Genomic DNA, 15,188 nt, shown 5'->3' on the forward strand with positions numbered 1-15,188 from the left:
GTATGATGTATAAATAAGAATGTGTGGTATGATGTATAAATAATAATGTGTGGTATGATGTATAAATAAGAATGTGTGGTATAATGTGTGGTATGATGTATAAATAAGAATGTGTGGTATGATGTATAAATAAGAATGTGTGGTATGATTGTAAACGAGAGAACTATCCATCAGAGTCAAAATGAATTGGATGTAAGCAGGTCACTCAGTAAAGCTTTATTAACGATATTCAATTGTATATCACTTATATGAGGGATGTACATTTTATTGTCTCAACAAACTTGTCACTAACAATATCATTCATTGAAATACAAATTGATAAGCATTTGACCATCATATTTAAATTACAATTGTTAACTGACTAGATGCTGTCATGGTCACTGCTTATTTATAGCTAGTTTTGTTGATAATTTTCAAACATTACCCTATGCAAAATAAACAACTTTAGAATTTCTTGAGCAGAAATTCAGAAATTTATCTTCATGGTTCATGAATTATATAGATACATGTAAAGATGAATCACTAGAAAAAAAAAATATTCATTTTTGAAAATTTTAGGATCTCAACCTGACTGCATTGATTCTGAAAGAATACTTTGCATGCAAATTTTGCAGTTAACCTGCTTTGAATAACATTCACATGGAACATTCATTTCATCACAATTTTATACAGAAAATGATATTTTTACATAAAAGATTTCCGATTTTCAACTCTCATTGCAATTAACTTCCATATTAGTTCACAGAGACATAATTTTGTTCAAAGAAAAATTAAAATAACACGAAAAATACATTAATCTATGGTATTGGCAATGGCAGATGTTGACTTATTTAACGAGTATTTAAAGTCAGATCTGGTGATATGTGAAATCGTAAAACAATGAGGACAATGTGACGTTAAAAAAACAAACTTACTTTGGTGGTGGAGGAATATTATCAGAAGTAGCAGATAGTTTAAGAACTCCGCTGTTTCTATGTGGCGATCGCCTCCTCCGATTGTTCATATTTTGTTCGTTAGAATATTTGTGGTGGTATATCCATGGGTTTGACATTACGTAATGTTGTCCTGACTTTTAAGTTATCCATTCTTGCATAATTCGGTGCAAAGTTTACATAAAACCATGAAAACTGCACTTGGTAAATCAATAACAGTACAATACATTGTTTAAAACAGCAACAACAGTTAATAATTAAACATCATAATTAAGTATTTATACTTTCGTGACAGTCATCCAATCAATTTGTTGATTTGTTAATATCCCAATCATTTAAAACTCTGGAATCAAGTTGAATTTTGTATTTCCTCTTAATTTCTTGATCAAAAGAATCTGTTTTACCCATTTTCACAATAAACAATGTAACATGTGTTTATATCTAAAACTAACAATCAATAGTATAGACATCTTGCTTAAAAAATATCAGGTATCCATTATTAACCTCTATGTTATATGAAGACTGTTGTGAAAAATTATTTTCTATTGAAACAGAGCAATCAGCTATTGACTTGAAAAACGAACCTATGTTAGTGATATATAACACTGGTTGTAGAAATCAATAGGCCATCAACCAATAAACTGTCCTCAACAGGTAAAACACACAGATATTTATCTTTATCTTATTAATAATGATTGTAAGATACAGACAGGAATTCATGGTAGTAATTATAATTTGGGATTAGTCTGGACCAATTAGTGGATGCCTGTGTATTGTCTTTGTTAATTACTAACAGGTGCTCATTGGTGGGAATAAGAACATGTATCAAAGTGAATCTATATAGGCCTTACTCTGAAGTTTACTTTTGGAGAATAGGTTGATATTATTGAAATACATATTAATAAATATTCTGATAGATTGTTGCAAGATTCTACACTCAAATCATTTCAGAAATGAAGTCACACAAAAATAGTGAAAAACTAGACCACGAACCATGTCAGACTTTAGACATAAATTAGGCTGTTAGTTTTCTCATTTGAATTGTTTTACATTTGTCATTTCAGGACCTTCCATACCTGATTATGCGGTATGGGCTTTGCTCATGTTGAAGGCTCTACAGTGACCAATAGTTGTTAATTTCTGTGTCATTTGGTCTCTTGTGGCGAGTAGTCACTTTGGCAATCATACCACATCTTCTTTTTTATATTTGGATGATTTGATTGGTTAACACCACAATCTGATCAAAAAGGAGATCTTCCCTTTTTGTCACATACTGTTATCTCCAGTATGGAGGATGAAAGATCTGGAGGAACCCAGTTAGGGGTCACATTCAAATACCCTTAATTTCATCCAATCAGAATGTTGTCTTTTGGAATTCTGGGTTTAAATTTGAATAATAATTTGTTGTATATCAATGTTCAGAGGAATGGACCAGACAGACACAATACAGATGAATATTAATGACTACTTACAGAAAGACAATAAATAAATTAATAAAATTAATGCATAATTTGTAAAGCTGCACATTTAATTGTGCAAGAGATAAAAAGTAACTCAAGTGAAATGTTTTCAAATATATTCAATGGGACTTCTGGAGAAAGAAGCCCATGGAACCTATAGCTACCAGTATTGGAAATCAACAAGATATATATATATATATATATATATATATGCTCTTCACAAGTTAATTATGTGTTGCACAATAACAGTTAATGAATAATTACAGCAAATGCATTTACATATATTTTCCATTTTGTGTCATAACAGGATTAGTTTTAATAAAGAATTCATGATAAGAACCATTATTGCATTAAAACATTTACACGGAACTGCCATTATCAACATTGGGCTATATATCACGTTCTGATCTGCAATTGCAACGAAATATGGCAACTATTATCTGCATAAATTGACACATTAAACTTCACTGTGCAATTTTCAAATTAACAGTTTATTCCGAACCAGATAAAACTTATCCACAGAGTTATCTCCTAATGGTCAATCTATTTAGACTTTTGTCAGTTTTATTATGACATTGAATAAATACAATAGTAGCTATTGTTCTCTGTCTAGTTTTTTCAATGGGATCTTAAGATTTCTTCTGAGAGAAATTGAATTGGTTTATTTACCTAAATAAAAAATATTACCTTCTAAAAGATGAAAATACATGTTTTTACTCACAAACCAGTATTTGATGTTGTATTTATTCAATATCAATAAAATATTTTTAATCTGTTTAATGTAAACAGTGATGTAAATTATTAAAAGCTGATTTCTGAAAAAAAAATTAACATATAGTTCCTTTTGAATTATATGTTTTGTGTTTGACAAATTTAAAAATTATGTCAAATAAAGGCGTTCTTATTACGAAAAAAAATAGAACTTTTCCACAGATTCATCTTCTATCTAAACTTTGCAAGTTCTTTTGTCATATTCAACTAATACTGTAGCTGTTGTTCTCTGTGTAGTTTATTCACTGGGACCTTTATATTTCCTCTATGAGATAGACTGGTCCTATTCCATTTTCCCATGCAAAACAATTCAAACCAGAAAACCAGCATATTGTATAATATGACCCATTGTGTGACAGGGGACTGTAAATAAAAACATTACAAACCCACATTGACGTCTTTATGTCAGGTTTTATATAATGGATTTGATATCAAACCCATATAAAACCATTATATGACTAAGTATATGTCATAATTATCCCTTAATAAACGTTCATTTTATATTTTAAAAATGTACTTTCTTACAGATAATGTCCTCAGTATCAGGGAGTGTATTCCATCAAAGATGTGATCAATATCAGATATTATGGTTTTAATTAGCTATAATTATACTAGTATTTACTGTATTAAATGTATGTGTAGTTAGAATCTAGAATTTTGATTGGCTGATAGTAATCGCAAGGCACTCCAATATCATATTTTGTTTCCGTACAGTTATTCCTGCACATGCTATCTGTGACATGATGTTAAAATAAGGCATCGAAAAACTTAATATAACTCTTTAAAATCTATGGTTGTCGTATTAAAATCAAATTGTCCATGATATTGTTGATATTAACCTTTGATATGAAGTTAATAAAAATCTGGCAATAATTGTACAAATGAGAGTACTAACATTGCAAGTTTCCCTATAAAATAATTATTGATATTTCTAAACAACAGATCTCTTTCAAACATAATTGATTAACATATATAATATTGAATTTCAATTTTGTTCGAGACATCACTGAAATAAATCTAAAATGGAAGTTTATAACCAGGTGCTCTGCAGGGCGCAGCTTTAAAAAACCGCAGGGGTCGAACCCTGAACAGTGCAGGGGCAAGTATGGACACAACATTCAAGCTTGATACAGCTCTGAATTTGGATTGTGATCAAATTTTTTACATAAAATGAGTTTCTGACAAAAATAAATGTCAAGATCTTACAAATCTATTGCACATTATTGTGCAATTAGAGATTTCTTCTTCAAACTTTAAAAAAATTTGGAATTTGAGAGATTTGAAAAAAAAATAATTGAAAACTACTACCACAGCCCTTTTTTTGAAATGAGTCCAAAACCTAACATTTCTTTATACATAATTTACAAGTAGTGTAAGGGAGGTAAATCCGAACATACCCAACATTGTATGTTAAATGTTTTTGAATTACCTCCCTTACACTGCTTTATAAATTAAATTGTCTTAATTGTCCATTGACCAGAAAAACCTAGTTTTTCCCCTTTTTTCCAAAACATTTTGAGCCTTAACCCCCCCCCCCCCACAAAGTAAATACTAACCATTATGGTATGTAAACTTGAGGTATAATTTCAGAGAGATTCATACACTTAAACACAAGTTATTGTTTGAAAACTACAAAAATGCTTATTTTGGACCCCTTTTTGGCCCCTAATTCCTAAATTATTGGAACCATAACCCCCAAAATCAAATCCAAACCTTCCTTTAGTGATATTGAAACTTCTGGTAAAAAATTTATAGAGATCCATTCACTAAAACTGAAGTTATTGTCCGAAAACTAAATGTGTCTTCGGACGACGACACAGGCGACATGATAGCATTATACGACGCAAAAATGTGTTTGCGGTTGTATAAAAATCTGACATGAAATGTACACATGAAAGTGCTAACAATACAATTATCCATTTAATTGATGTTTTTGAGGGGCATAACTCTTTCAAAAATAATAGATTAGCACAGATTTTCTAATGCTAAAAGAAACCTATGATATAAGTTTTATAAAAATCTAGCCCTAATTGTACATATCAGTGCACAAACAAGACTGGATGGACAGACGAATGGACAGACTGATGTACTCAGTATTTCTATGTTAAAAAGAAGCACTCATTTCAACTCTATATTCAAGAATTTTTAATATTATTAAACATTGGTTCCTCTGGAAATTAAATATTAATTGTTTATTGGCCTCTTTAAATTGAAATTTTAGTTTCTTACACTTCATGTGTCATCACTGACGGAGTTGGGTTTGATTTTAAAGTGAGTAAACAACTTTTAGCAAACATTTCTTTAGTTCAATTAGAAGTCATAGGAATAGGGAAGCAAGTGATCTGGTACATTTAATTAAAGTAAGAAATGCTTCAGGGCTTCATGTAATATGTGCTACATTAATAGCACTTATAATAGCTTTGTCCCTTGTGTCAGATCCTGAGCTTTTTATTCTATCCAACATCCTTAATGTAAAAAGAAAAATGGCCAGCCATTATCATTAATCTAGCTTTTTTTTGGGTTATTTGTTTTCATCAATATTATAATAATAAAAGTATTGATGATTTAACCAATTAAAAATGATTAAAGGGGCATGAACTAAGAGATAAAAAAAAAAAAATTCGCTTTTCGTTCAATCATTTATCTATCTTCGGATTTCAAATGTTTGGCTTTGAGCGTTCCCGATAAAGGTAAATCCAGAAAGGCGTATCGAACGTGTTGTTTTCAATTTTTTTAGGAATGTGAAATAGTGAAATGATAATTTGCTTTTAGCAGCCAGGTTGGTTCGATTTTGACAAAATAAGAATTATAGAAACATCTCTGATGAATTATTCACTTGCATTACTTGGAAATGAATAATTCGACCTCATTGAATCAGTATTCATGTGACCTTCATACCCTTAGCTAGAGATACTTTAAGCATGAACAATGCATGTTCAGCTATTAAAAGGAATAGAATGTCAACTTTAAAAGTGTGACATTCAATACAAATCTTTTATTTATTTATAATTTTAAATCAATTTCTTTTTTTTTATGATTCTTCATCAAATCCCCCACTGAGATATCTTTTTTTATTGTATTTTTGGGTTGCTGCTTCATTGAATATTTTTTTTTTTTTATATAGTTTTTAATGGACTTTATCTATTATAGACATTTTAATTATTTGTATTTTACACTCTGCGTAAACCTTTTAAGATAATCATTTACATCACATAAACCTATTTTTTCCTCCCATCTTCATTGATTACCAATTATCTACACACACAACTTTTTAATGCTGTCCTTGGTCAATACAAATACATAACAACTATAACTTTTAAGTCTCTCCACAGTAATTAAAGGTTTTATTCAACAACATTTTACTGTTAAGAGACCAATAAAATTAGCTATAGATTTTTTTGTCTGTGAACTGTGAACAAAACCAATCAATTAATAAGGCAATGACAAGACAGAAAACAGCATTGAAAAGACATTTAATTTCATTCACTACCATTAGGAAATGATCAAACTACTTTATTGAATTCTCTCTTCATTTTACAAACAACAGTAAATATGCCAGACTTTTCTACAAATAAAGGAATAAGGATCAATATGTATAACAACTTGACTTTCCTTAGACCTCCATACAGAATGAAATTAGTCCTTAGACCTCCATACAGAATAAAATTAGTCTTTAGACCTCCATACAGAATGAAATTAGTCCTTAGACCTCTTTACAGAATAAAATTAGTCCTTAGACCTCCATACAGAATAAAATTAGTCTTTAGACCTCCATACAGAATGAAATTAGTCCTTAGACCTCTTTACAGAATAAAATTAGTCCTTAGACCTCCATACAGAATGAAATTAGTCTTTAGACCTCCATACAGAATAAAATTAGTCCTTAGACCTCCATACAGAATAAAATTAGTCTTTAGACCTCCATACAGAATGAAATTAGTCCTTAGACCTCTTTAGACTAAAATTAGTCCTTAGACCTCCATACAGAATAAAATTAGTCCTTAGACCTCCATACAGAATGAAATTAGTCCTTAGACCTCTTTACAGAATAAAATTAGTCCTTAGACCTCCATACAGAATGAAATTAGTCTTTAGACCTCCATACAGAATAAAATTAGTCCTTAGACCTCTTTACAGATTGAAATTAGTCCTTAAACCTCTTTAGACTAAAATTAGTCCTTAGACCTCCATACAGAATAAAATTAGTCCTTAGACCTCCATACAGAATGAAATTAGTCCTTAGACCTCTTTACAGAATAAAATTAGTCCTTAGACCTCCATACAGAATGAAATTAGTCTTTAGACCTCCATACAGAATAAAATTAGTCCTTAGACCTCTGAATAGATTGAAATTAGTCCTTAGACCTCTAAATAGATTGAAATTAGACCTCTTTACAGATTGAAAGTAGTCCTTAGACCTACATGCATAAAGAGATTGAAAGTAGCTCTTAGACCTCTATGCAGATAGAAATTAGACCTTAAACCTCTTTATAGATTGAAATTAGTCTGAAGTGAAATGATAAATCAACATGTTCAGTAGTTTTTCATACATTATAATAAATTATAATGCTGTGACACTGTTAGTATAAATATGTGACATTCTGAACAGAGTCTTTGACAGTTTAAATCCTAGGATATTCTGTTTTGATTCTGACAATTTAACACTTTTCACATATTCTGACTATGGCTCTTTTGGATAGTTGTCTCATTAGCAATCATACTACATGTACTTATTTTTCTATAAAAAAATCTAAAGTGCAATAATTTCAAAAGTTTAATTTTCTACCATAAGGTGATTCCAGATTAAAGGACAATTCTGACATATACAGACACTGTAATAATTGATGGTGAAAAAAATACACCAAAAAATAATAAAGAATAAGTTATCCTTCATTTACATTAATATAATGGTCACTTAACTTATACTTGAGTGTTAGGGTTATGTTTTGTATTAAATCATCTTATGGTTAGTTTTAAGCATGTTAAGAGAGGTAAAAGATTAGGGTTCATTCTACTGTAAGGGTTATGTTTTGTATTCAATCATCTTATGGTTAGTTTTAAGCATGTTAAGAGAGGTAAAAGATTAGGGTTCATTCTACTGTAAGGGTTATGTTTTGTATTCAATCATCTTATGGTTAGTTTTAAGCATGTTAAGAGAGGTAAAAGATTAGGGTTCATTCTACTGTAAGGGTTATGTTTTGTATTCAATCATCTTATGGTTAGTTTTAAGCATGTTAAGAGAGGTAAAAGATTAGGGTTCATTCTACTGTTAGGGTTATGTTTTGTATTCAATCATCTTATGGTTAGTTTTAAGCATGTTAAGAGAGGTAAAAGATTAGGGTTCATTCTACTGTAAGGGTTATGTTTTGTATTCAATCATCTTATGGTTAGTTTTAAGCATGTTAAGAGAGGTAAAAGATTAGGGTTCATTCTACTGTAAGGGTTATGTTTTGTATTCAATCATCTTATGGTTAGTTTTAAGCATGTTAAGAGAGGTAAAAGATTAGGGTTCATTCTACTGTAAGGGTTATGTTTTGTATTCAATCATCTTATGGTTAGTTTTAAGCATGTTAAGAGAGGTAAAAGATTAGGGTTCATTCTACTGTAAGGGTTATGTTTTGTATTCAATCATCTTATGGTTAGTTTTAAGCATGTTAAGAGAGGTAAAAGATTAGGGTTCATTCTACTGTAAGGGTTATGTTTTGTATTCAATCATCTTATGGTTAGTTTTAAGCATGTTAAGAGAGGTAAAAGATTAGGGTTCATTCTACTGTTAGGGTTATGTTTTGTATTCAATCATCTTATGGTTAGTTTTAAGCATGTTAAGAGAGGTAAAAGATTAGGGTTCATTCTACTGTAAGGGTTATGTTTTGTATTCAATCATCTTATGGTTAGTTTTAAGCATGTTAAGAGAGGTAAAAGATTAGGGTTCATTCTACTGTAAGGGTTATGTTTTGTATTCAATCATCTTATGGTTAGTTTTAAGCATGTTAAGAGAGGTAAAAGATTAGGGTTCATTCTACTGTAAGGGTTATGTTTTGTATTCAATCATCTTATGGTTAGTTTTAAGCATGTTAAGAGAGGTAAAAGATTAGGGTTCATTCTACTGTAAGGGTTATGTTTTGTATTCAATCATCTTATGGTTAGTTTTAAGCATGTTAAGAGAGGTAAAAGATTAGGGTTCATTCTACTGTAAGGGTTATGTTTTGTATTCAATCATCTTATGGTTAGTTTTAAGCATGTTAAGAGAGGTAAAAGATTAGGGTTCATTCTACTGTAAGGGTTATGTTTTGTATTCAATCATCTTATGGTTAGTTTTAAGCATGTTAAGAGAGGTAAAAGATTAGGGTTCATTCTACTGTAAGGGTTATGTTTTGTATTCAATCATCTTATGGTTAGTTTTAAGCATGTTAAGAGAGGTAAAAGATTAGGGTTCATTCTACTGTAAGGGTTATGTTTTGTATTCAATCATCTTATGGTTAGTTTTAAGCATGTTAAGAGAGGTAAAAGATTAGGGTTCATTCTACTGTAAGGGTTATGTTTTGTATTCAATCATCTTATGGTTAGTTTTAAGCATGTTAAGAGAGGTAAAAGATTAGGGTTCATTCTACTGTAAGGGTTATGTTTTGTATTCAATCATCTTATGGTTAGTTTTAAGCATGTTAAGAGAGGTAAAAGATTAGGGTTCATTCTACTGTAAGGGTTATGTTTTGTATTCAATCATCTTATGGTTAGTTTTAAGCATGTTAAGAGAGGTAAAAGATTAGGGTTCATTCTACTGTAAGGGTTATGTTTTGTATTCAATCATCTTATTGTTAGTTTTAAGCATGTTAAGAGAGGTAAAAGATTAGGGTTCATTCTACTGTTAGGGTTATGTTTTGTATTCAATCATCTTATGGTTAGTTTTAAGCATGTTAAGAGAGGTAAAAGATTAGGGTTCATTCTACTGTAAGGGTTATGTTTTGTATTCAATCATCTTATGGTTAGTTTTAAGCATGTTAAGAGAGGTAAAAGATTAGGGTTCATTCTACTGTAAGGGTTATGTTTTGTATTCAATCATCTTATGGTTAGTTTTAAGCATGTTAAGAGAGGTAAAAGATTAGGGTTCATTCTACTGTAAGGGTTATGTTTTGTATTCAATCATCTTATGGTTAGTTTTAAGCATGTTAAGAGAGGTAAAAGATTAGGGTTCATTCTACTGTAAGGGTTATGTTTTGTATTCAATCATCTTATGGTTAGTTTTAAGCATGTTAAGAGAGGTAAAAGATTAGGGTTCATTCTACTGTAAGGGTTATGTTTTGTATTCAATCATCTTATGGTTAGTTTTAAGCATGTCAAGTAGAACTGACAATGCTTAGGATTTAAAGGGAGCTAAGTAGAAAACCAACTGGCAATGCTTAGGATTTAAAGGGAACTAAGGGCTAGTTTATAATAGCTGACAATGCTCAGGATTTAAAGGGAACTAAGGGCTAGTTTATAATAGCTCTATTACAATGCTTAGGATTTAAAGGGAACTAAGAGCTAGTTTATATAATAGCTGACAATGCTTAGGATTTAAAGGGAACTAAGGGCTAGTTTATAATAACTCTATATTTTGGTAATGATGGGTTGGAATCTCCAACATATTGCTGCCCTTAAACCCTTTACTGCATCTTATTTTACAGATATTATGTACACATATACAATGTATGGAAATAAAGCACTATCAATTTCATCATACAAATTGTGATACAGACAAACAAATCCTCACGACTTAAAATGTTATTTTGTATAATTACCTAGGGGAAGTATCAAAAGCTTTGGCTCTGACAAATAAAGACTTTATAATTAATCCTATAGATGTTACAGACATTTAATTGATGGAAATCATGCCAGCAATTATATGGAGGATAAAAGATGTAAAGAATACAATTAGAAGACTGGACTGTATCTGACAAGAGATGACAATACACACATCACCTATAATATCCTTCTATATACCTAATCAATATCATATATTCATTTATATTGCTACTCATTTTCATCTTTGTGATAAAAAACATTTGTAATATATAATATATATATATATATATGATATAGAAAAGAAAGAATGTTGGGAAACCGTCCTTGACACAAATCAGTACATACATGTACACAGCAAAAAATTATAAAAAAACAGTTACTTTACTAATATCTCTTACCTTTTTGTTTTGTTTTCAAACATGTACAGTACTATGGTTAACAAAGGGGAAGAGGGAGGGGGGAATTATTGCAAGGGTTTATTTTTTGATAATTTGGTGATCAAAATAGGATCTATTATCCAAGGAAACCTAACTAAATCCTGTAAAGAATATAAGGTGGGGGAAAATGTAAAAATAAAATCTTGTGAACATGGCTTATCCTAGAAATCTGTTTCTCTAATTTTTGTGCTATTTTCACATTTCCTGACCGGTGTGAGAAAAATCTGTTCTCCGCAAATGAAATTTAATTGTGAATTTTCTTATTGTGACATCATGAAAAAGGCGACCATGTCTGATGACGTAACATCAAAAGTACACAGCTTTCCTCTAATCTTTGAAAAGGAAAGATAAAAATCATTAGAGAAACAGATTCCACCACTATAACTCGTGTATTACGATATTTCTCCACTCTCAACAGGTAAATTCTAATTATTTAAAAAGCTCAGCAAGCCTCACGCTTTAAATATTAAAATTTTACTGGCTCGAGTGGAGAAATATCGTAATACACCTGTTGCAGTGGTGGAATCTATATAATCTTAACCCTTACCAAAAAGTGCTAACATGTTGCACATAAGTTGCACATAAGATGCTCACGTTAGAAACTAACATGATTGCACACGAGTTTTTTAACATGCAAATTAGGTGAGCATTTTGTGAGCAAAAAAATTGCACATATGAAACTAACCTAATTTGCATGTTAAAAACCTCACGTGCAACTGCTCATATGAGCTTTTGTTTCACATGTGCATTTTATTAGATTGCTCATATGAGCAGTTGCTCACATGTTGCACACATGAATATTATAGTTGACCAAAACAAAATGGCTGCTTTAAAAAAGGAATATTTTTCAAATTTAAATGAAAATCTTAAATAATTCAGTTGAAAATAAAATAACTGATACATCATGTTAAAAGAGTTATTCTTTAATTATTGTCAGTTAATTATGATTTTCATATCATTTTTTTTTTTTTTTATTTAAACAATAATCATGATCATGACTAAAAACATAACATTACATTATAAAACTAATAGAGGGACTTGCAAGTTTAGTACACAATGAATGTCTTTGATAAATAAGTACTGTATTTCAAAAAGTTTAAAAAGGAAAAATCTTTATACTTGTAGTACTTATTTTGAAGCAACCTGTATATATATTCCCATAAAGGACTTAAAATTGTAATATATTTCAAAATCTGACACAAAAATGAAAATAATGAAATAGAAATGATAACTTACAAATAATTAACCACAGCCACACTGGTTTTATCAGATTTCAACAATGCCTTTCTTCAAATAGCACAATATAGGACTTAACATTTTCCATATCCATCTACCTCCATTTATTGCATGCTTTTCATGAATTTGAATTTACAGGAAGTATATGACTGGGCATGTCATTTTGAAAAAGCTCATATGAGCAATGATGTAGGTTAGTTTTGAATGGTTAGAAGAATGGAAAAACTTTTCAAAGTACAAAACTAACATAAAACTAACATGGATGATAAAAGCTCACCTGAAGTTTGAATTGCACATGTGAGCATTATGTTTGATTTTTGTGGGCACATATGAACTACCAAACTGCACATATGAGCAACCTGATTTGCATACAATTCTTACTTGCATCTCATGTGCTTCACATGTGAAACTTATGTGCTTTTGTTAGCAATTTCTGTACGGGAACTTTTTCTAAGTATCAAATGATTAAAAGCAGCACAACACTGTTTTGTTGCTGTCAATAAAAATGATTTTTTTGGCGTAATGTATTTATATAAGCACATTTGGCTTTTAAGTCACTAAATTTATATTTGCATATATATTATTTCAAAATTTACTAATCAAATCAAATACTCAGCAGACATCCTAATACTACATCATTTATGTTTGCCTATATGCCAGCATAGATAGAAATGCATGTTTTCGTAAGATGCAATGGTTGTTTGTATTGCTGATATATACATATATTTACATTTTTTGATTGAGTTTAGCCTTTCCAATTGATATTTTATAGTGTGTCTTTCTATGTTGTTATGTTTTACTATTGATTCAGAAAAGGGAAAAGGTTTGGTACCATTTAAACATTTAATCCAGCTGCAATTGTTTGCACCTGTCCTAAGTCAGGAGTCTGATGTTCAATAGATGTCGTCTGTTTATGTGGTTCATATAAAGTATTTCTCCTTTCTTGTTTTCTATATAGATGATAGACCCTTGGTTTTCCTGTTTGAATGGTTTTACACTACTGTAGTAATTTTTGGGGCCCTTTATAGCTTGCTGTTCGGTGTGAGCCTAAGCTATGTATTGAAGACCGTACCTTGACCTTAAATGGTTTTTACTTTAAAAAATTGTGACTTGGATGGAGAGTTGTCTCATTGGCACTCATACCACATCTTCCTATATCTATGTATTTCATAAACAGAAGAGAACCTTTCAAACCAGTTTAAATACAGGCCTGTTTCAATGGGTTATATCAGCCTCACAAACAAATTCGATATCAGTCTACTTCTTTTTAGAGAGTATCTGGTTCTCAGAAAATCTTGAGTCAGTGTCTATTCTCTTGCAAATAATTAAATTGCCTGTCTTGCAACTGGGAAGAAATTGAGGATGTTACGTATACCATTTCTCCTTAGTTTGTCCTTGCAATGCCTTATTATATACAACAACTTAACATTAAATTAAAATGAGAAAGTTCATAATAGTAATATCCCTAACATGTCTAAGGCATATACATGTATGTCCACAGTGTTGAGCATTGTTTCAATAGTCATTTCAAAAATCATTGAATAAATACAGTAATCAGTAATATACAATGTAATTATAAATGATTGTCTTTTAGTCTTGTTAAATAAATACTAAATAGCATGTGTACAGATTAATGTACATAAACATTAAAATGATTATAAGACATTGACCTTGTAAAAATACGTCATAAATATTTGTTCATTTTGTTGTCATAAAAAAATCAATTATCATATGAAGGTCACCTTAAATTCCACTATACAACCATCAGTTTATTTGTTCGTATTTCATGCAATAAAACCATTTATGATTTAACATGTTTAATGAAAATGTGTTTGTGCAAATAAACATTGTATTTTGTATAACAGTATACTGTATTTTTTGCACGACTTATTGACTAACACCTTTTAATATAAATTGACTGCTGTTTATAAACAAAATGAACAGCATGATAAATTAAGTGAAGCATTCAAACAAAGTAATCAATTAAATATAATTCAACTTTTAATTTGCAGTAAAATGAGGTCCAATATCTAAGGTCACAAAGACTGACGGTTTTTGTATTCATTATTGGGGAATCATCGGAAAGTTGAGCAATGCAAGCAAAGTAAACAAAAAAACAACACCCAAACATACAAATATTGATAGGTTTTTTTTACCTGATCTGAAAATAGATAATTTAATTAATTGTTAAAAAAAAGAATAACTGCATAATTTTTAAACCTGTCATGATCTCCATATTCTCCCCACACTAAATCTCTAAATCTGTATCTCGGGGGTAACGGTGGCACTGTTGATAAAACATCACTTTCCATTTTTTTTATCCTCTGATCATCATTTCAGCATCATGTATCTAGGTGAAGTTATTTAGCAAATCTCAATACAAAACGAAAGAAGAGGAGCAATGGTACATTATTGAATTTCTTTACTATGTTGTAGATACGGCGCGAACTTTAAAATGTAAACGTGATACACATTATTTTTATAAAAACGTTTAAAAGCTTGTTTCTTATATAACAACTCATTTACGACGATCTTGTACCAAGTAAAAAGTCATCACATAGTTTCGTTTT

The 15,188-nt window shown here is 30.3% G+C and overlaps 1 protein-coding gene across 8 annotated transcripts in view; it reads right to left on the minus strand.

Annotated features, from left to right (window-relative positions):
* LOC139510077 (potassium channel subfamily T member 2-like) overlaps positions 1 to 15,188 on the minus strand; it is a 93,501-nt gene that overhangs the window by 63,077 nt on the left and 15,236 nt on the right. For 3 of the 8 annotated variants that reach the window (XM_071296320.1, XM_071296318.1, XM_071296316.1), the window contains exon 1: positions 915 to 1,500. The exons of 3 other annotated variants lie outside the window; for them this stretch is intronic. In XM_071296320.1, coding sequence (XP_071152421.1) covers positions 915 to 1,051 — 137 coding nt within the window. In that variant the 5' untranslated portion in view covers positions 1,052 to 1,500. Of the gene's footprint in view, positions 1 to 914; positions 1,501 to 14,838; positions 14,993 to 15,188 lie in introns of those variants that run through there. 2 more of the 8 variants (XM_071296323.1, XM_071296319.1) reach the window with 1 other exon arrangement.

The sequence above is a fragment of the Mytilus edulis genome, chromosome 2 (genome assembly GCF_963676685.1).
Source record: "Mytilus edulis chromosome 2, xbMytEdul2.2, whole genome shotgun sequence".
In the NCBI taxonomy this organism is placed as follows: domain Eukaryota; kingdom Metazoa; phylum Mollusca; class Bivalvia; order Mytilida; family Mytilidae; genus Mytilus; species Mytilus edulis.